This window comes from Dermacentor albipictus, chromosome 10 (genome assembly GCF_038994185.2).
Source record: "Dermacentor albipictus isolate Rhodes 1998 colony chromosome 10, USDA_Dalb.pri_finalv2, whole genome shotgun sequence".
Lineage (NCBI taxonomy): Eukaryota > Metazoa > Arthropoda > Arachnida > Ixodida > Ixodidae > Dermacentor > Dermacentor albipictus.
This window is the reverse complement of record NC_091830.1, coordinates 49,332,078-49,355,337: the sequence shown is the minus strand read 5'-3', so window position 1 is coordinate 49,355,337 and position 23,260 is coordinate 49,332,078. Positions and strand designations below refer to the sequence as shown.

Sequence of the window (23,260 nt, the reverse complement as noted above, 5' to 3'; positions counted from 1 at the left end):
AGATCCCTAGAATACAGTGTCGTCTGCTAAAACCTATCGAGGATCAGTGCGTTAGTTGGACGTCTTGTCCGAACTTCTGGTTCAAACTTTTTAGTTATTGAGTAGAGCGTATGTGCAGACACTGCTCATCGTTTAGAAATGCATTAGATGAAAGGCAGAAGCAAGTATTTCGAACATGATAGAAAGTAGCACAACAGAAAAAAATTATGGGCCATACCACACTTTGAAGATGAATGACCAGCGAAGCTGTTTAGCATACGACACAGAGGTGACACAGGATTCTGAACATAGGTACGGACTCATTTACCATGATCTTTATATGCATTCGCGTGAACGACGGGAAAGCCTCCCGGAGGAGCCGGAGGAAACTGGATGCGCGTGACGTTTCGACGTGACCGACACCGCAGGAGAGCAGAAGGAAAGGGGATACGCAAGTGCTTGGAACGCCAACAAAGAGAGGGTGATGCGAACGCAGACATGGCCGATGCGAGTGGAAGTGTAGTTTGTGTTCTTATCAGCTTAATATCTGATACGGGTTGTATTTGTACCCAAGTTATCAAACTTATTTTTGCAAGTTGGCGGAGAGCTTGAAGCCTGCTTTACTTCCACTGCGGGTCGACCCAGTATTGCACAATATTCGGGATCGGCCCAGGTTTTTGGTTTAAGGACACCGATCCACACGAAACTAGCTATACACGGCTTCGCTTTAAAAGAAAGGAGGAAGAAGTAGGGCGAAAGGACGGAGTGCTCTACCCAGTGGCATAGCTAGGTCGTCTGGTACCCGGGGCCCATAGGTCTTCTGTCACCCCCCCCCCTCCACCCCGGGTGTAGCCGGCAGAAAGAGGGGTGTCTTCAGACGTATATGACACCCCCTCCTCCAACTGGCCCCTTGCACCCGGGGCCCACGGCCCCCCGGCCCCCCGTGTTGCTACGCCACTGGCTCTACCACAGGTGGATGGATAAGATCTGCAGTACCCTATTCCGCACCATGAATTGTTTTCGAGCGTAGATTAGCGCTTTGCACTCGGCCCTCCGCATTTCATTATGTTTTTGCGCCTTTTGAAATATATGTGCACACCAATAGCGAATAGCACAGCATGAAGTCTTTTAAAGATTTACAAAGAGAATACAAAACGTATCCCGGCGCACACCGGTGAATGGAGTACGCAGCAAAAAAAAAAAGGTTTTAGTAATTTACCTTCCCTGCACAAAAATTTGTGCTAATATCATAATTTAGTTTCCTTTCTCATTCGTTCCTTTGAAATGAACAGGATTATGCACGAAATCGGTGTTCACTTGTAAGTTTTGTGAAAAGCACTTTGAATTACGAAAATACATGCAGATTCCCTTCAGTAAGCTTCCGCGCGTTAATGACACACATTTTGTGCCCACAAATATCATGACCTAAATCTATTTCTAAATTTACCTTGAAAACAGCATATTTAGTATCTTAAAGAAAGGTCAACGTAAACTGTGCAGTAATTACGATTTTAGTGAAGCAGCAGGTCACAACCATTCATCCAGTGCAACGTAAGCAAAAAAGAAGAAGTTTAATGTGGAGCAACACAGCAGAAGTACTGTCTTTCACACGGAAAGATCCAGCAGCATCAAATAAATAACCACACAGTCATCAAATGCCTACGAACACTAAAAATTACGTGTATACGCAGGTTGACACCTCAGCTATTCAAGAGATTCTGTACCAGGACGTGCATCATCAATCCTCTCTCGCCTTACGCCAGAGGGAAGGCGTCGTGCAAGTCGTAAGTCCTTCCCTATGCAACTATTCCTATTTATTCGTTGGGCTTTATGGGTAATATGCTGTTAACATAATGAATAACAACATGGATAACATATTTGGTGACATATACCTAAAACCTCTAGTGCATGGCATCGTCCTATCCTACAGGCGCGAAATGTTCGATACGGCTCTCCAGACGTCACTAGAGAGAATCTCAGTGACATCGCAACGTAGGTGGTGGGTTTGGCTCCCACTGCCAGTGGGTCTTTCTTTTTCGTCGTCTTCCATTTTCTCTTAGGTTATGATTTCTACATTTCAAATAATATTACAAATAGTTTCGCTAATGCTATGCTTTGTTTCATTATCTGCAGGCTTCGTGCGGTAATAGGTAATGTCACTTTTCCTCTGCGTTTACTGAAGGCTGACAGTATCAACTCGACCGTCACGCGTTCACAATGTTCAGTTATGTGAAAAAGCTAATATGTCAGTCTATACAGTAGTATATTAGTACGGAAGTCTAAGTCATCGTTTCTCCCGAAGGGCACATCAATACAGCACGTGCTAAGGCTCGTAGCTCCATATGCAATGCAAATTTCAGCAAACATTCGCTAAGTACACACCATCTCTTGCGTCCCAACACACGAGAACGTAGTCCACTCCATGACCGCGATCACTCCTGGTCACAACACTCAAATTATGCGAAGAGTATTGGCCGGTTGGCAGCCGGAATCACGTGTAGATGGTGTTAAACGTGCCGCACTGTCACCATGTTCACCATGTCACTGTTTCGCACCCCCGAAATACTGCAGGGCTTGCGAAATCCGGCTGAGCGTGCATCGAAGCACGATTCCTTTAGACTAACCCCTTCCTGTACAGACTTCGCATGCGGTCCTTGCACCCGCCGCAGCCACGTGACCTGAAACCTGCATCGCCCCAGCTGCGCATTCGCCCGGCGGTATGCCCGGGAAAGGAGGCTGCGCGACCAGCTCATGGTGTCATGACAAGCCTCACCCCGTGGAGCCGAACGAAATTCACGCCGAGGATCCGTGCGCACATCACCTGTCTCTCAAATTCCTTTCGTAATAAAATTGTGCCGCTGCGCACGTCGCAATCGTCTCCTTTCACACAGCACATCAGCTGTGTCACACCGGCCTTCGCTCAAAATTCGCTGGTCTATGGACCTGGTGGTGGATCGAATGCTCCTGGTACACGGCCACTACAAAGCCTCTTGAACAAAGGGGCGTCTCCAGCCGAAAGGCTTTCACACAAGATGACACACGGCAAAGAAATGTCTCCTCCCTAGTAAGAGTCCCTTACGGAAAGGGAGGTACCCGAAATATTCAAATGACTTCAAATGATTTTACTTCCCCCGTGTGCCAAGGGCAAAACACTGTGACGTAAATCCTTTCGCATTCCTGAGAATAACGTGAAAACGGAAAGGCAGACGGCGACTAAAACGGTCGCAAACCTCATTCGCAGCCCATCAACAACAGAAGCGTTGCCAAAAGACTCTGTATTCTGGGTGATATTAGTATTGCTCCTAAGTATGTTTCTGAGAGTTAGCAGACCGAAAATTTGTCTCGCAGTAAACTTTTGTACAGCCATACTTTCAAACGCATGCAAATGGTCCCGCTGCAGCCGTCACCACCGCACCATCCCACTTTTTGTCTCAGGCAGCTTCACCGGCGTGTTGTCTTGGCCATCCAGTTTCGTCGGCATAGCCTCCTCGTTATCAGCATTGACGTATCCAATACGGCCCCGGCAGTGGGCAACCACAAGAAGCCTCGCGTCCAGTAGCCAGAGAAAGCAACATGAAACCTTAGCAGTTTCTGGGGAGATCATTTGAGCAGACTGTTAATAACGGAGATAATAATGGATGCGGGAAATGTAATGCTTCCAGAAATTGCAAGCCTTATGCTGCCTGTTTTTATCAGTTATGATTTCCTTTTTTTTGAATTTCCGAGGTGGACAAATTTCTAGCGTTTTGCCAGTTTCAGTTTTAACGAAACGCGCTTCTTGTCGTGCTTCCGCGCTTGCTGACAACCAATAAAGGAAATCACAGCGTAAAGTGTGTTGCCGGTGAAACTCCTTTTGCTAAGCAGTCCTTCTGTGCGAAGTAAGCGGATAACGTTCAAGGAACTTAGCCCGTGTGTCAAGGGCATGCCATTGCGACGTGAATTCTTCGCATTCCTCAGAATAACGTGAAAGAAGAAAGGCAGACAGTGACTTAAAGAAGTTGCAGTGACGCTTTAGCTCACGAATGCGGATTACGCGCATGCGTATGGGCGCTGCTTCCTTTTTGTTCACGGCATGTGGAATATTATAAAAATGCTTTGATTGTGTGCAAGTATAGTCGTTTTCTCGAAGCTTATTTTTATTTTGCATGTCTTATGTCCAGTTTTTTATATTTGTAGATTGTAAAGTGCCATTAGGAAATACCGTCAGGCATTGTAAAGAAGTACACCGTCTTTATTATTTCAAGCAATTTGGCAGTCACTCAGTCCTCGCTTGGCGCTCGGCCTCGCATTCACGAGAGGATCCAGGTACTAGCACACACAGAAGCCGCAGCAACTACCACAGAAGGTAAACCCAGCGCGCCTCCACCTACCCTCCTCCTCCGCGACGCTTCATCAGTTTTCTCCTTCCCCGCGCCACTCAACGCCACCCAGACATTTCTCTGGGTGGTGTTACTTTATTGCGCGCTTAGCACGCTCCTGTGTACATTCCCCGGTATGTGTTTCTCTTCTCCTCCAGGCGCCTTCTTCTTCCGGTGTTCGCTTCCCATCCTGCGACATACATAATCTCGCCGATTTCACAGACGGTGCACGTATGCTTGCGCGTAAATGTTAAGCGTGTTTTTGTTGTCCTTCTCGATCGACGCCCTCATTGGAAATTATAAATCAAGATGGTCATGGCAAAGTTTCACTTGTGATGTAACAGTGCGTAGAAAGCTAGGAGAGTTCCAGTGTGGAAACATCACTCGCAACCAACCTTACTATGTGTTTTGTGACGTCACGCAATGAGGTACAAAAACATTTGCCTGCTTTCGAATTGAGAGAGGTTATAGATGTATGACTAAAGTTGTTTAACTTTCTCAAAATCTTCAACATAACCGTACAGTTCTTTTGTTCTTTGAAACGTGAAAGAAATAAAATATTGCTTTCTCTATTTTTGACTGTGAATCTGTTAAATTTACTCCTATTTCTACCAGGAAGGTATTATCAACCACGAACTGAGAATAAAGCCTTTACCACAAGACGAACGGTCGTTACAAGATAAAATACTGCATAAGATCTACAAAGTAGAAGAGATAGATGGTACCTATATGAATATGGGTAAGCAATGTTTACTCCTATCTGCGTTGCTGGTTTCCGCATAACTATTACGCCAAACCCTTGCCTTTGTTTCTGAATTGTTGATAAATTTGAGTTCGTCTGCCATCTGCTAGTCGCCCGGTTAGCTCAGATGGTAGAACGGCTGCCCCGGAAAGGTGGTGGTCCCATGCTCGAGTCCCGGACCAGGACGAATTTTTCTTCATCTGCAAAGCCTTTTTTTCGAGGAAAATTTAGCTAAATTTCGCGAAGTTTTTGCAAGGCCATACACGGCCATGCCGGTAAGCCTCACAAGCCCCAGCAAGTCGCACGCATACAAGCCGCAGTAGGTGCATAACAATTCATTATGTACAGTGCTTCAGTACCAGCTATCATCATCGTCGTCCGGTCCTCGTCCTTGACGCCCGACCATCGTCGTGGCCTTCGTCATGGTCGCCGTTGTGGTCGTGGTCGGTGGCATCGCGGATGGCTTCGCTACAAGCACTTGCAAGGCAGAGCTCTTCTGTTCCGCACCGATCTCACCTTAGAGAGTTTCACGTCAAACCAGAACCGGTCACAGAGGCGGTGGCTGTGCCCGAACTCTATGCCGAGAAATTCGCGCTGGAAACGGCCGTTCGCACCTGCCACGGATTTGCGGGTTTCGGGTTGAAAGTTCTCGGTGGCACGCAGGCCCGAAAGCGATTCACGGCAGCGCCGAGCATTCAGTCGGCAGGATTCGTTGTCTCTGGTCTGTAACTCGGTATCCTCGGCTCGGCGATGGCGTTTGTCGGCGGCGGCCTCGGTGCGATGGGCCGGATGGGCTCTCCTTCGTCGGTCGTATTCCCGCTGAGCCGCGCGCCGAGCTTCCTTGTAGGTCGCACACGCGACAGCTCTGCCCGAACTCCATGCCCAGAAATTCGCGCTGAAATCGGCCGTTCGCACCCCCCGTGTATCGGCGGGCTTGAAGCTGGAAGCTTTGGAGCAGTCGCAGGCCGGGATCGCTTTTCGGTGCCGTCGAGCGTTTGGGCGAAAACTCTCGAGTCCCCTAAACTGAAACTCGAGATACACGACTCGACGTCGCCTTTTAGCCGCAGCTTCAGCGCGGTGTTCTGGATTAGCATGGCGGGACGCACAGCGTCTCGCTTGACAGTACGGCACTCTTCGTGGTAAGCCGCTCCTTCTTCGGGCGTCCGGACTTTCTTCGGTCCTCCCATGGCAGCAGCACGTACGCAGGCAGTAAAGGACGCGAGAGGTGTGCCGCCATGCCGGCTCGAGGTTTTACTAGCCTTTGACGTCACAACTCCGCACTACGCGCGTGGGGTGCGAGGAGGTTACGTGACTCGGTACTCTCGCAGCTGGTTGCTAGGCAACGTGTGGCAGCGCACAGCTGGGCTGAATTTTCTGGTAATGCTCCACGGCAAAACGAAAGCTTAAACAGTTCCCTGTTAAAAGTGCAAAGGCGGCTTCGCGATCTCCTGGCGCGCTCCTTATTTAAAATATTTTCCTCACTGGTTTGAGTTGTAACCGTCACTATTCCGAAAAATAGTTGGGAAATCTAAAACATAGAGATGCTACATCAGAGATAGCTCCATCAAGGCAGTGACGTCGCAACAACCGACTGCCTTTTTGCATGGTACAAAATTCTCGTCGCATAGTCCAGTTCCCTGTGTAATATGCGTCCCTTTTGGTACTGGTATGCGTACATAGCACCTGTTGCCTAATAAATAAGGCTGATGTTCTTTCTGCTTTCATGGGAATGTAAGCATAACTACACATTCCATAAACATAAAAACCCGAGTGCGGAGCAATGGGAGGGCCTGCTCACCAGCAGCGAGCTCACCGCCCAAAGGGCGATCGTGCAGCACGCGTGCGAAGTGGCCAGGCTCAGTGGAGCCTTGGAATAGGGGCACACCCGTGCTGAGAAGCCAGGCAGCAAGCGCAAGACGGCTCACCGCTAAACCTCTTGATAGAACCAATAAAGTTTCTCTCTCTCTCTCTGCGTACGGGAAAGTCAATACGCTTTAATGTCTATCACCCGCACATGATTATAGCAGCTGGCAACAGCATTACTAGTTGTTATGCCATTAGTTTTCCTTTGTTTAACCACAGCCGTTAAACTGCCTCAATAAGACTCAATAGTTTCCAATTTACTGTGCATCGAAGCAAATATGTATATCTATTTTTTCAGAGCCGACGCTCTCACAAGTTTACCAACGCTCGTATGAGCTCAACCAGCGTAAAAAAAGAGACCGAAGAAATCGGAACGGTAAGTATTGCAGATTTAAATTTGAAGTAATTGGTTATGTTTCACTATTTGTCATTTTGTTATAATCCGCGCCAATGCACTGATAAGCACTCGCGTAACTTACAAAAGCATTTAATGCGGATGAATTGAGCCTGAAAAGTAAATAAGCGCATGTTTCATTCAAGAGCTTAAACAAAGTATTTATTATAAGTGGACGTTTCCACAAACCGCATGATTCATTCGTCATCCACCGCACAAAATGCAGTTGGACTTAAATTCAAGAGAACTTGGTGGCCACTAAGAATTATTTAGCTAAATAAAAGAAAGCTGTTAAATATATTGCATTTATGAAAAGTCATGCTGGTAACATTATTGGGGGCGAGGACTTATGGAGTCGCCATCTGTCGGAAGTGCCTCCCTTGCGTAGTATGAAGGATCACGCGGCGCGCTCCTCATAGGTTTCGCTTATGGCGCTCAATAAAAACACCACGCAGCAGCACTCCTGGACATTTATGTAGGTACTCTCAAAACGAGGGAAGTTGTTGACTGTCGATATAATAATCTTGGGCACACTTAAAGCACAGAAGCGTTTACAGACGCTATCATTTTACCGAATATGTAAAGCGACGCCACTACACGTGTTCACAGCGAAGGAGACTGCCGAGCCGGTTTTTTGCGTGAAAACTTTCGCACTTTTGCAAACTTTTACTTTCGCAAATGCTGAAAGTAAACTATGTGAAATATGTTCTTATAGTAGACTGTCTGTATAAACAAACGGGGCATAACAGAATGAAGCCTCAATGCGGCGATCGCACGGGTTCACAGCGACCGACTGCGCGTCTGTATGCATGTCCACGGACAATGTTTTGGTTTCGCTGTGAGCGCGTCTTCCCACCGTGTGTGTGTGTGCGCGCCGTCAGCTTTAGGCCACAGTATATGAACATTTGGCAGTACACTAGCGACCATTGTAGCGTGGACGCTACCACAACTGTCCGAAAGTAATTTCGTTATAGAGAGTACGACGCCTACGGCGACTGTGATGTGCCGTCGCCACGATTCAATCTTTTTAGAGCGCAGCTCTTTGGCGTCCGTTCCTGGGTTTCGCGTCGGCGTTGTCGTCGGCCTCGTAACCAGCTCCGCCCCCCTTTCATCCCCCCAGCGCTAGCAGCGACCGACTGATACCGCTGGATGCCGCTGACGCCGCTAGAGAGTCAAGATAACGTGACTGCATAGAACACCGTCGCCGCCATGCAGAAAGAGGAGGAAAGGGTCCCCCCCCCCTGGTTCTTAGCGCTGCGGAAGCGAGGGTATCATATTGTTTGTGTCGGCATCGGCGGCGTTGTCCCTGAAACCAACTCCGCAGCTGGGGTTGACTCACTATCGGCGTCAGCGGCATCAGTCAGTCGCTGCTATCTCTTCCCTCCTCCCTTTATCGTGTTGTCCGCTTGCTGCACGCGCTTCTGCCCCCATCGTTTGCCGCTGGGTGTACACGCCGCCCCCCTCCCACCCCTTCCTGCGAGTCTCCGGTTGTCAAAGCGCCGGCTCGAACTTTGAAGTTGGCGAACTGTGCGCCGCAAAGTTGCCCAACGGCTTGCTGGTAGTAGCTGCCTACTTCGCCCCTACCGCACTCACGAAAGACGTCGTGCACTTCCTGCAACTCGCATTAACCGTCCATCGATCCACACCGATGTTAGTAGTGGGGGACTTTAATGTTGACATAAAGACAAACAGCAATTTCCTAACAGTTATGCGGGAGAACATCCCGTTCCTCTCGCTCGTAACGCGTCCCACGGCTGTGACAACCTCGCGAGGCACTTGTATAGATCTCGTCTTTGAGAATCAAGCATTGGTGTACCAAGTCGAACATATATCAGTCTATTTCTCCGACCACAAAGCTTCCTTCATGACTGTCAAGAACTGTTAGTGGAGTCTTTATTAAAGGAATACGTGTGAAAAATAAAAAAAAAATTTCTGTGATAGCGCATGCATGTGTTGCTCGATTTCTTTGCCTCAATCTATCGAAAAGGTGAAACAGCTTATTTGCTGCGCTCAAATTTCGCATTAGGAAGTAACGTAATCGTCGGTAATTTTTTGTCTTCCAAATTCATGGACATGTCAATGTTATTTCTCAAGTTGCGTCGCACTGTATGTTTATCGGTCTTCTCACCGTGCGATTTCCCTCAGCTTCTTTTTAGAGCGCAGCTCTTTGGCGTCCGTTCCTGGGTTTCGCGTCGGCGTTGTCGTCGGCCTCGTAACCAGCTCCGCCCCCCTTTCATCCCCCCAGCGCTAGCAGCGACCGACTGATACCGCTGGATGCCGCTTACGCCGCTAGAGAGTCAAGATAACGTGACTGCATAGAACACCGTCGCCGCCATGCAGAAAGAGGAGGAAAGGGTCCCCCCCCCCCTGGTTCTTAGCGCTGCGGAAGCGAGGGTATCATATTGTTTGTGTCGGCATCGGCGGCGTTGTCCCTGAAACCAACTCCGCAGCTGGGGTTGACTCACTATCGGCGTCAGCGGCATCAGTCAGTCGCTGCTATCTCTTCCCTCCTCCCTTTATCGTGTTGTCCGCTTGCTGCACGCGCTTCTGCCCCCATCGTTTGCCGCTGGGTGTACACGCCGCCCCCCTCCCACCCCTTCCTGCGAGTCTCCGGTTGTCAAAGCGCCGGCTCGAACTTTGAAGTTGGCGAACTGTGCGCCGCAAAGTTGCCCAACGGCTTGCTGGTAGTAGCTGCCTACTTCGCCCCTACCGCACTCACGAAAGACGTCGTGCACTTCCTGCAACTCGCATTAACCGTCCATCGATCCACACCGATGTTAGTAGTGGGGGACTTTAATGTTGACATAAAGACAAACAGCAATTTCCTAACAGTTATGCGGGAGAACATCCCGTTCCTCTCGCTCGTAACGCGTCCCACGGCTGTGACAACCTCGCGAGGCACTTGTATAGATCTCGTCTTTGAGAATCAAGCATTGGTGTACCAAGTCGAACATATATCAGTCTATTTCTCCGACCACAAAGCTTCCTTCATGACTGTCAAGAACTGTTAGTGGAGTCTTTATTAAAGGAATACGTGTGAAAAATAAAAAAAAAATTTCTGTGATAGCGCATGCATGTGTTGCTCGATTTCTTTGCCTCAATCTATCGAAAAGGTGAAACAGCTTATTTGCTGCGCTCAAATTTCGCATTAGGAAGTAACGTAATCGTCGGTAATTTTTTGTCTTCCAAATTCATGGACATGTCAATGTTATTTCTCAAGTTGCGTCGCACTGTATGTTTATCGGTCTTCTCACCGTGCGATTTCCCTCAGCTTCTTTTTAGAGCGCAGCTCTTTGGCGTCCGTTCCTGGGTTTCGCGTCGGCGTTGTCGTCGGCCTCGTAACCAGCTCCGCCCCCCTTTCATCCCCCCAGCGCTAGCAGCGACCGACTGATACCGCTGGATGCCGCTTACGCCGCTAGAGAGTCAAGATAACGTGACTGCATAGAACACCGTCGCCGCCATGCAGAAAGAGGAGGAAAGGGTCCCCCCCCCCCTGGTTCTTAGCGCTGCGGAAGCGAGGGTATCATATTGTTTGTGTCGGCATCGGCGGCGTTGTCCCTGAAACCAACTCCGCAGCTGGGGTTGACTCACTATCGGCGTCAGCGGCATCAGTCAGTCGCTGCTATCTCTTCCCTCCTCCCTTTATCGTGTTGTCCGCTTGCTGCACGCGCTTCTGCCCCCATCGTTTGCCGCTGGGTGTACACGCCGCCCCCCTCCCACCCCTTCCTGCGAGTCTCCGGTTGTCAAAGCGCCGGCTCGAACTTTGAAGTTGGCGAACTGTGCGCCGCAAAGTTGCCCAACGGCTTGCTGGTAGTAGCTGCCTACTTCGCCCCTACCGCACTCACGAAAGACGTCGTGCACTTCCTGCAACTCGCATTAACCGTCCATCGATCCACACCGATGTTAGTAGTGGGGGACTTTAATGTTGACATAAAGACAAACAGCAATTTCCTAACACTTATGCGGGAGAACATCCCGTTCCTCTCGCTCGTAACGCGTCCCACGGCTGTGACAACCTCGCGAGGCACTTGTATAGATCTCGTCTTTGAGAATCAAGCATTGGTGTACCAAGTCGAACATATATCAGTCTATTTCTCCGACCACAAAGCTTCCTTCATGACTGTCAAGAACTGTTAGTGGAGTCTTTGTTAAAGGAATACGTGTGAAAAATAAAAAAAAAATTCTGTGATAGCGCATACATGTGTTGCTCGATTTCTTTGCCTCAATCTATCGAAAAGGTGAAACAGCTTATTTGCTGCGCTCAAATTTCGCATTAGGAAGTAACGTAATCGTCGGTAATTTTTTGTAATCCAGTGCAATAATTCTTAACACAAACATTACCATATGCCATGCCTTTCTTTCATGTTTGTCTTACCGCTCCCTTTCCGTTCCAGTGAACTTGCCAGCTATATAAAATTAATCTGCAAAAACTAAAGTAATGTTTAACAGTCTCGGAAGAGAACAGCAATTTACAATAGGTAGCGAGGCATTGGAAGTGGTAAGGGAATACATCTACTTAGGGCAGGCAGTAACGGCGGATCCGGATCATGAGACAGAAATAATCAGAAGAATAAGAATGCGCTGGGGTGCGTTTGGCAGGCGTTCTCAGATCATGAACAGCAGGTTGCCATTATCCCTCACGAGAAAAGTGTATAATAGCTGTGTCTTACCAGTACTCACCTACGGGGCAGAAACCTGGAGGCTTACGAAAAGGGTTCTACTCAAATTGAGGACGACGCAACGAGCTATGGAATGAAGAATGATAGGTGTAACGTTAAGGGATAAGAAAAGAGCAGATTGGGTGAGGGAACAAACGCGAGTTAATGACATCTTAGTCGAAATCAAGAAAAAGAAACGGGCATGGGCAGGACATGTAATGAGGAGGGAAGATAACCGATGGTCATTAAGGGTTATGGACTGGATTCCAAGGGAAGGGAAGCGTAGCAGGGGGCGGCAGAAAGGTGGGCGAATGAGATTAAGAAGTTTGCAGGGACAACATGGCCACAATTAGTACATGAACAGGGTACTTGGAGAAGTATGGGAGAGGCCTCTGCCGTGTAGTGGGCGTAACCAGGCTGATGATTATGATGATTATGATGACACTAAGTTGTAGTGTGAAAAATTGTGTTGTTTACTACTGATAGAGTGACTTGCTTTAGTGCATCCATTTGGAACAAATGTACTCACATAGACAAACCTACGTGGAGTGCTGGAGGCCATATAAACTTCAAATCGCCTACTAGAAGTAAATCATGCCATATTTATTAGACAAACAGGCCACCAGCCCCAACGAGAGGGGGGGGGTGCAGCACCAATGACAAGGACGTACTCAGCAGTAACACAGAATTCTTCATAATCTTCCATTGTACATGAACAATTGGCTAGTATGTTATATGTGTTCAAACATTAATAGTGACACACCTCGATCACCAGTGACTTGATGTCCTATTTAGCTTTAATGTTTTCTTCCGAGATGGCTGAAAGACATCACAATCAGTCATATATCGTGTTTCGTTTATCATTGCAATGTTGCAGGCCTTATCAATACCTTCAAAGAGCTTTCAAGTTGTTCTGTTGTGCTATTAACAAATTTCGCATTTTGCTTCCTTCTCCTGACTCTTTTGCTTAGAATTGTACCTTTCTTTTATGTTGAGCAAGTGCAATTTGAATGATTATCTACATCATTGCTTCCATGAATTAGAATGACGTAATCAATGTATAATATCAAATCATAGGATAATTTGTCATATGTGAGACAGCATTGTATTTCTGAATTTCCACTGATTTCTTTGATCTCACAATGTAGTGCAGTATTTTGTCATGAGGACCTGCTGTCATAATGTGTGATCCCGAGGTGAAGGCCCTGTCAGGAGGCATTGTTGCCTCCTTTTTCCGCGCCTCGTGGACATCCTTTACCACCTATGTATGTCCAAATAAATTGAATTTAATTGAATAGAATTGAATATGGGCACAGCTAATAATAGCATTTCGGTTTCCCTCAGCGGGGCCGTAGGATTCCTGTTTTCTGAATAACCCAAAGTGAGTCATGGTTATGTTGAGTAATTACAGCACAATATGACAAAGAGATAACAAAAACTACTAGGCAAGATTACGAAGCATATCCTCTTTCTCAGCCACTGCTGCTGAAGTCTGTTTTCTTTGCGTACAAGTTTCCATTTGCGTGGCGTGCGCACTTGTACACGAAATGTTTCACCCGTTTCTTCGCGTGAGGCACAGACCATTTCTGGCTCGACTTTTCATATGCTCGGTCATAAAAGCTTTTGCTGAGCTGCAGTCTAAAAGATTCGAGGGTACTTAAGCACTTATGAGTGGTGAATGCGAAACAGTAATTGTTGAAGTGAGCGCTTACGAGCAGTTCTTCGAGGTATGAACTCCTCAAGGGCAAGCGAGCACATTGAGATGCTTGGCCAATACCTCCTTGATAGCGCATGGCCGTGCACTTCGATCCACGACGTCATGCTGCCTTGTCCGACTGCTGTAAACTCTAATGGTGACGATCTCGAATAATCCACGGTGAATTTTGACGTCACCGCGTTTGCCATGCTGGGCATGACAGTGGAAATTTCGGCCCAAGTTGCACGATGTCACAAGGCAGAGTGCACAGGCCTGCTTTTAAGGAGGCGCTGGTATAGCCCATTTCGTAAGACCTTCGGCTCCTGCGCGTGCCGTAATTTGCTCGAAAGACAATACGGTCAACATGTTTTCTTTTAGAATTTCTTGTGTTTTTATGCGTTGATTTCTGTATAGCCATAACCTAGGTGAAGTCAGAACCCAGGTGAGACCTTGCGCGCACAAGGAACGCGCTCATAGCAGAGGCTTCCGAGTGTGAGGGTGACGTGGCGTCGCGTCGATGCCCTCTACCCTCAGCCAACAGCTGAGGCGCCTACGTGGCAGCAGTTCCTTTCAAGTGCTCAGCTGCCTCGAGGCGCGCTCGTGAAGTGTTGTTGCAGCCAATGAGAACTTTGGTTCCGTTTCATTGCTTTTCGCTCAAGCAGCCATTTAATGGCGTCACATCAAAACAATTACATACCTTGTAGGGTGTCTTTGTCGAGCGAGAGCAAATCAACAACAGGACAAGACACCAACTTCCTGTATTTTTAAGTTTAAACGTCTGCTATGCCACTCCAGGACCGTCAACGCCATCCCGAAGTTGACTGAGTTTCTGAGGAGCCCCAGCTGTCCCAATGTTTTCAACATTTCGCTTCACATTCTTCATTTCTTGGTCCAGGCAGTCAAGGCGTTTCGTAATTTCATCAATTTGATCAGACAGCCTATGGATATGTTGCTCGAAGCCGTGTATTTTACATGCTAAGCCCAAAAGCAAGTTGTGCTTCAAATTCATCTTGTGAACTACAATATGACATTTGATTCTGTTTGTAACCCTGGCCAGAAGCAACACCGTTGTTATGAACGCCTCGGCATGTCTCACGCTTCCGATTTTTGTAAAGGCTTCTCGTTTGGCCTTCTCGTTCAATCGAGAAAGCATGCCAAAATTTTAATGTACCCTACATTCGGAGCTCGATAAGTCTGAGTCATTTTCGCTCATTGGAGAACAAGATGACATTAAAAGCCGCTATTGAAAGCAGCTCTTAGTATTGAAAGTGCTACAATTTATTACAAGTGAGTTTTATCAGAAGTAGAGCATAAAGTAGAAGGACTAAAATGTTGAAATTTCGCCAACCTAAAGAACATACAGAAGACCGTTCGAAATTTGATGTGCGGTGTGCTCCACCACTGCAGCCAAAAAGAATACGAAGTTGGTGTATTAAAATGAATCCAGGAGGTCCTGCTTACGAACGCAATATTCGTGCTATGGGAATAAAACATTTTTAATGCTGACAACTTTGTGTGGCAGTATTATTGGCTATCACTTCCCCTTTCGCCATACATATCTTGGAATGATTTGGAGCCCATTGCAAGTAGCTTACATACAAGAAAGACTACTAAAAATGTTCACTTTGCTTTCATGTGTAGCGCATCATTACACGGAAGATAAAGAAGAGGAGCGATCAGCGAAACAAGATAAGTTTACTGTGGAGCTTCACGTTATTTCGGACTCGGTGCACCAAAAATCATTTGAGGAAGATGAGGAGTTAATTGCTTATCTGGCAATCTTTATAAATGCAGTGAGTACCTCTCCTGATTTCTAAGGATGCAATTACTGTGTGTTTTTACATTCTAAACATTTTTATTTCCTTACTGCAAATGTATTTCTCTTGAATTGTTTAAGTATTTTGAACGGCTATGCCGGTTCAGGGAGTAATTATAATATGTTCAGACATTTACGTAAGTGGACTTGTTTGCGCAGGCTGTTTGCTCCATTAACATGGGAATGGAATTTTTGTTCTGACGTTTTTGTGCGACCGTTATTTCTACGTTCTGACGAGATGTAGCCGGTGACACCAAAATCTGCCTCCGGTCTCTTCCCACTATTACGCTATGGCGCTTCATTGACGTGGTGAAGAAATGCTTTTGTAGACCCAGCCATAAAAAGGAAGCGTAGCGAACGTACACTTTTGAAATATTTTGAACTTCCAAGTTAGATATGCAGTATGGACATAAATGATATACTGAAGATGTTTAGATGTGTGCACCCATTCTTGGCAAACAAAAAATATTGGGGAATTGGAATATAACGTGACCAATACGCGCATGCGCACGCTAATCTCATTGTTTGATACAGGGAGCGGTCGAACAGTCTTGTTTACGATTCATCTGAAGGAAGCGCTGTTTTACTTAAAGAGCTAGCGTTCTTCTTTCTCATATATGGAGTTTGCATTATCTGTCGTGCGTTGCGATTCTTGTATCTGCCGAAACTCTGCCATTCCCAAATGGGGTTCATACATGCATGCTTTGCAGTGTGCGAGAAAATGCGCCTTGTCGTGTTTTTAAAAGTTTTAGGCCGTGCTCCCTGGCTCGTTCCTTTATAGAGTGCCCGGTCTGTGCGATGTAGGGTAGCCAGGAAGCTCGGCAGAAGCAACACTACGATTAGGCGTGGTAATGGAAGGGTACTATTCAGGAAAGAGAAACAGTATGATTTATACATCGCCACAGCTATTTCAGTCAGACATTGAGTGGTTAGACGTCTCGTTCCCGGAAGTATTGAGGACAGTGTGTGCGTGCGTACATTTGTCCAGCTATTCGTGCGTCTGTACCGTAAATAAATCCGTTGCAAGTGCCACCGGTGTCATCGCCAGTGTGTCTTCACTTTTCTTTGTGCTCTGCTTGGGGCCCTTATGTTTTTCAGCAAGTACACGCTAGGCCAAAACAGCTTTTCTTCTGAAGGCTTCTAGATGAAAGTATGACAAGCATCACTTAGGGTGGGAAAGTATTTAAGGAATAATTTACAGTTCATTTCAACTACATACACCGCGGGTTACTAAGGATAGTTCTCCTAAAACGCTAGTGGTGCAACCATGGAGTGGGGTGCTTGTGAAGTTTTGGCGCTCTTGCAAAGTAGTCTGTGGTTGCCAAGACACTCTAGCCTTCGCGGAAGATGTACCATTGCCAGCGTTGTTCATATTACGAGTGCCTCTTCATGCCTGCGGCGTCGACAATAATACCTTCGATGTTCTAGTTGGGGTGATGTCTCTAAAGTCCGCAAGAAAATGTGCTTGCCTGATTTCTTTCGCGTTAACTACTTAATATTCCAATTGTGTGCCTTGGGTTTTTTAACCAGTTGTTCTGCACAGCGGGAGGCGACTCGCCTCCCTTGAGCCAGACATTAGCATAGACATGGTGGGCCTACGTGACGACATCGAAGATACCGCCACTGTTGCCTGGCTTGATGATGTCATATTACCGACTGCGCTGAATGTTTGTTATCAATGAAGTCAGAAGCCAAGGTTCACATTCTCTCAAAGTTTAGTCTCATCTTTGACTCTTACAAAAATGCCAAACCCCGAGCCAGCCACTTTGGGTGACTCCTGCACCAACTATCCTACTGTAGAGTATTAGAGGTTGGATTGCGCAACATTTTCAGGAGACACACAGAGGATAAAATTGGCTGCTATAGAGTCTAGAACTTCAGCCTGATCCAACAGAGGTAATATCGAGTCTCACTGGCTAAAATTAGTAATAGTAAAATAGTAAATATATTGCTTAACATGTAAAAGAAATAATGACGAAGAGGTTCATTTAAGAGTCACCGGCTGCATCTTGCATCTTTGTAAAGAAAAAAAAATAGCTCGGGCAGGTTGGTCGTCGAGGTGGGAGCTGCGCAGGGCGGCGTGCCATCTCGACGAGAGGGTCACGGGGCGACCCAGACGGCCTACGAAGCGGCAAAGAGCCAAGACCTCGACGTCCCATCGTGGGAGGCCTAGGCCCAGCCGACAAAACTGCTGGTGCTTATTAAAGTTCGCTCTCTCTCTCTCTCGGGCAGGTTCTGCGTCAGTTATCTACAACTGAGCCCTTCTGCAAAAAAAGGAAGAAGAACACCTTCCTGATCCGGTCCACAACTGCATCCGTCTCTACTGTCAGCTTTGCATTTTCTTTCCGTGGACCTCAGATCTAGATTTGCAATTTTTGCAACCAAGGGGTCTTTATATTGGCGAATTACAATACCTTCGTAAGAGGAAAACAAAGCTTATAAACCCAAACACCTCGCTCAAGTTTATTATGTGTTATGCCGTCTCGTTTGTGTAGTGCCCCTTCTTACCTTCGGCTGTCTATTGACATAGTTATCTGTAGCTTCAAGTACACCATCTCTCTTGCATTTATCCCCAAGACGTTGTCATCTTTTTCAGGATAACTTTCCACGAGTACATTGAGCACAACTGTCCTTTTGACTTAGTCTCCACATGCCTCGACATGGCTGTGCTGTCGTTGATCCCTCAGTGCCACCTTTGTGACCTTGAAATGTTAGTCCTCACTCACCTGACCAATAGGCACGGCGTTCGATCCGACCTACAGCAAGTCGTCACAGTCTGCATGACGCTACCGCGCTAGCTACTAGGCCATGAAAGATTTTTAGATCAGAACTCGTACATCTGGCGTCCTCCCAAATTTCGTAAGGTTGATTACCGGTTCACTTGCACGCTCAACAAAGACAATTTTCATTTTTCCAACATAATAAAGCTTGGCTTCACGTGATTCTGTCATGATTAGGAGGCCTGCTCATCGGCCGTTCCCATACTTTTTATCTCATATCATTCAGTCTCCCTATGATGGACGACCTATGTATATCTAATGCACAAAAAGAGATGCGGTTTGGCAATGAACTGCACATCGCAAGCGTGGCTTGCACCTAATTCATGGTCCACTACACTGGCCCCTTCAACATTCTGGCGTACCTCAATGGCGTCACTGACGTGATTTTGGGCATCACGTGCATCGGAAGCCACTATCGAATTACCCGTCTCGTTCATGTCGCCAATTTTAGAAGTTTGCACCGTGGGATTTCCGAATAACTCCCTCTTGGCACCATCTGTAATGTGCGTAGTGCTACGATATGGCGGACGATTCGTGCCGAGGAGGGTTATGCTCTCCGGTAATCTGATTGGCCTTACAGCTATCGTCTCGCTGTCAGGAACCATCATATTATATCGAATAAACGTCTCACCCTAACAAAATCACGAACAAATGGTCAGCGATAACGTTTTTATTAAATGTATATTCTTGCAGCCAGACTATGCCCCCTCTTATTTCCTAACCATAACAAATGTGAATGTGTTAAAATAACGGTGACCAAGTTTCAGCGTACTATGTGTAAGGAACAAGAGGTTCGTTAAGGACGTCATAACTGTAAATGATGCTGCATTTCAGGTGAACTTAAGATATCTGGACATGAGAAATCCACGGATAAGCTTCATCCTCGTTGGACTTACACGTAGTAAAGTAAGTCTTTCAATCAGTGTTCACCGGAACAATAGAACACAACTGAAGAGAACCCCTTGGTTCTTCTCTGTAGTTCCACAGTGTTAGCGTTCTCTCCACAAGGACAGATAGTACGCGAGGTCTAGAATCAAGCTATTGGTGGTATTAGCGTATTGTGTCTGTACAAAAGTGTGAACAAGCGAAAAGCGCACTTGATGCTTTGTTCTGAAGCTCCATGTTTCGACTCACTAGTTGAACAAAAAAAAACAGCTTTTTTAGGCCAAGACTAGTTTAGTGCTTCCAAGGCACCCGAAAGATGTCGCTCTTTCCTTGGTGTCCTTTGCCACACCGTCAACAAACTGACCACGTGTACCTCAAGAGGCTTGACGTCGATTATTTACTCCGCTGCAGTATAAGCTTATCACTAGCGAGCGACTTCCCAGCAAACGTAAGAATGGTGCTGGGAGTGGCGCCCCTCCTGCCGTCCCACAAAGTTCCAGACTCATCACAGCAAGTTCAAGAAAAGTAGTAGGCGAGGAGTAAGAGCGATTTTTGGGCCATAACTGCGATATCACTTGAAAAGGAACTTAAGGCGTGGATAGCGCCACGAAAGTAGTCTGCGTTAGACAGCACTGATATCTAGAAAAAAATTAAGGGGTGAATTCTGTAACGGGAATTATCTGAAATGGGCGAAGCCTGTGCTCGGCGGTAAGACTGGCGTACGGTCCTTTGTTGCGTGCCTGCTTTGCCAAGCAGCTTGGGAACAACGCTAACTCCCCTCGGTCGCTCCACTTTTCTTTCCGTACCAACTGCTTTACACATACAACGGCTCTGTGCGTACCACGTGACACCAGTTGCACATGCTCAGTGCTGCCTTCCGCTGCCTTCGAGACTGTCGCACAGGCACCACTATGAAGAGCAGAGGGCACAGCCTCCCTGCCACCCCCCCCCCCCCACCTATACCCGCGACCACGAATCACCGCTAACTCTACGTTCGCACACTGGGAAGACTTATAGCATGCCTTTGTGTCCATACCTGGCTCCTAGGCCACACACTTTTCACCTAAAACCCGTTTTCCACTGTAATGAGAGTTGATTTCGTTCTAGAAGATTGATGACATCGCTTTGGAACGTGAAACACTGGTATTGCATTCCTCATGTCGTATATCTTATATATTAGGCATTTTTGAGCGACTCTGGCCTGGCTAGAGTGATGTTTTTGGTGCCCGTGTGAGTAGCCATACACTACTTCACGTTAAAAGGTCAACGTCGCGTAATGGCACCCAGTTACAAGTGCACCGTGCAATACAAATAATTTGTTAACCTAGTTTTTCGGAGGTCGATGCCACTTATTATTCTTTGGTGACTTCCTTTTAAAGCAACGACCAAGAACAATGCTGCCTATAAATTACACTTCGACTAGACTCAGTTATTGCGGTATTGCGTCATGAATGTTCAAGAATGCTGGCAACACAATTAAGAAAATAGGTGCATCTCCATTCTCGCACTTCCTTTTTTCAAAATATGGGCGTAGCTAGCAGACAAATTTGCAACCGCATGATAATCAACAGAACACCATGGGTCTTGAGCCAAGGTGGCTAGTGACTTCAAGAGATGAAAATGTAGCAGTGCGCTTTTTGTACCACAACATTATTGTTGGGCGTCCAATAATACAAGGAAGTAGATAACACCTTGAGGACATGCAACAGACATCTTCTAGGTTCATGCACTCGCCACTAGCTCAAGTGAATTGCAAGAAAAAACCCACAGAGAAAATAGGCAAACAGTGGAGAAAAATATTACGTTGTGCTTTCTTTGATACAAAACTGGGCTGGTTTGCAGGCTTCAACAAACATTCTATTAACAAGCAGGGCTTACAGCTTCTTTATCATCAATATGGCCATGAGGATGAAAATCAAGGATGAATTATGTTCTTGGCAGTGTGAGTGTCCGGACTATGCATTCCCGACGATGTCAACACCACCGGTATTTCGCTCATAACGTGCTATGCACTTTTACGGTTTGAAAGTTCTTTGAAAGGACAAGCACTTTCGATGCAAACAACTGACATGATTACTATCTCCTACATTTTCTCAGAGGTACTGGTAGTGTCCTGTACACCTTTTTTATTGGGGTGTGTGACAGTGCGCTGGTGCGTTCTTCCGGCAGAACGACTGATGATATAAAAAGCGGCAAGCAAAATGTCCTCAAAGAATGAAAATTGCTCGAATATCAGGCATATGCGCCTCAAAAGCTTTTCCTTACATTTTCACGCAGGACGATCCTTTCGCTGTACATAAGGAGGGCTTCCTTTGTGGCTCAGCTACATTAAGAGGACTGAGAGAGTATAACAAGAAAGGGAAAATACCTGGAAATGCTGACACGGTGTATCTTTTAACCGGGTAAACGAACGTATTTTATATATTTTAGGTTACTCTTAAAGCCGGACATTACGCTAGCTGCGTTGTCAGGTATACTAGGTTGACCATGAAGAAGTGTTGGAAACAACTTATTTCAGTTGTGTGGAGAAATGTATAGATCATCGTTTTCTTAGGAATACCCCATAATAATTATCTTTTATTGCAGCCAAGATCTTGTAAATGAGAAAGATGGAAATATGAGCCGATCGCTGTCAGGTGAGTCGACTATGTTTCGAGGGGACTAAATGTACTGGTGCACAACCTACGCTATTCCACGACTGCGGTGTTAATATTCGTACGACATAGGTTTTCTGCCCTAATTACTGGCATTAACTTACTGAAGTATCCAACAAAACTTTGCTAATTCTGTTGTCATAGAAGGGAATGCAGTTAATAAACCTTCTCGTACATTTGGTGCAGAACTGAGTTTGTCCTACTGGTCCCGTAACTATGTATATGATTAAGTGGTCTAAAGACAGTTTCTTATTCCCTTACCCACAATATCCGTACAGGCCCCATGTTTAAAGAAATCAATTCACACACTTTTCGCACAAAATTTGAACTCAGGAAAGCTAAGGGGTGGTGTTAAAATATAAGGGAAAAACCCTAATACAGGGCACAGCTTTCCTTGCATTATCAGTCGTATCAACAAATATTCGCAGAGCTTCCACTAGAGGCAAAACTTAACCACATTGTTTGTGCAGAATTGTCGTATAAACAGTATATCTATCGAAGACGTCACTTATAGTGTTTCGATTGCTTACGAAAGACGTACACTTGCTCATAGAGTTGTATTTATTGTTTAATAGCTTCTTGAGGGGGCAGCGCAAAAAGACGATGACAGAAGGCAGGAACACAAAGGACAGCGCTGAACTCACAATTACTTTATTCGAAGGCATACACACACTTATGTACACAACCCATTATCAGTGCGGAGGCAAAAAAACACGCAAAACCATTTGATCTGTGATGACGCCATAGATGGGAGAGCACGTGGCCATGGGTTGTGTACATAAGTGTATGTATGCCTTCGAATAAAGTTAGTTGTGATTTCAGCGCTGTCCTGTGTGTTCCTGCCTTCTGTCATCGTCTTTTTGCGCTGCCCCCTCAAGATATTCAACCAGTGCCAACTCGCCCAAATGTCGATCCTTCTACAGTATATTGTTTAATAGCAATGTGTGCTTTTGAATTCAATTCACCATTCTCAACCCTTTGGGCAGTGTAATGAACAAAGGCTTCGGCGCAGAAACGTACGACTCTTATCAAGCCAGGTGATGTCGAGAGCAGAGGCTAAAATCATCGCCGCCGAGATTTTATGACGTCGCTCGCTTTTGCAAAAGCACCTCCCAGTGATGATAAATGGCGCGCTTCATTTTTTCCTTGTGGCTATTCCCATAGGTTCAATAAGTTATTTAGTGCGTAATGCAATCAAAATGATTAAATTTAACTTTCGTGAATTGGAGGTATATGTTTGTCATGCAGCATGGCTTCTTGATGCAACTTGACGATCAATAAGCGAGAGATTTCGTCTTGTGAGGCGGAGCCTTTCTTGCAGAAAGCTAGCTAATAGTGAGACTCGAGCTTCCCGTTCTTTCTTACTCTTGAGCTTTGACTACGGGCGAGGCGTTAAACCGGAATATTTGTGATTAATCACTTTGACCTTGGCATA

The 23,260-nt window shown here is 46.3% G+C and overlaps 1 protein-coding gene and 1 pseudogene across 1 annotated transcript in view; both read left to right on the top strand.

Moving 5' to 3' along the window:
* Positions 1 to 477: 477 nt before the first annotated feature.
* Positions 478 to 657, top strand: LOC139051161 (U2 spliceosomal RNA; annotated as a pseudogene).
* A 1,018-nt stretch (positions 658 to 1,675) lies between these two features.
* LOC139050563 (venom metalloproteinase antarease-like TserMP_B) overlaps positions 1,676 to 23,260 on the top strand; it is a 31,853-nt gene continuing 10,268 nt past the window's right edge. Inside the window, exons 1-7 of the mRNA XM_070527099.1 lie at positions 1,676 to 1,763; positions 4,953 to 5,076; positions 7,241 to 7,318; positions 15,332 to 15,483; positions 19,121 to 19,192; positions 21,449 to 21,573; positions 21,758 to 21,807. Of these exons, the coding sequence (XP_070383200.1) occupies positions 5,067 to 5,076; positions 7,241 to 7,318; positions 15,332 to 15,483; positions 19,121 to 19,192; positions 21,449 to 21,573; positions 21,758 to 21,807 (487 nt within the window). The 5' untranslated portion in view covers positions 1,676 to 1,763; positions 4,953 to 5,066. The remainder of the gene's footprint in view (positions 1,764 to 4,952; positions 5,077 to 7,240; positions 7,319 to 15,331; positions 15,484 to 19,120; positions 19,193 to 21,448; positions 21,574 to 21,757; positions 21,808 to 23,260) is intronic.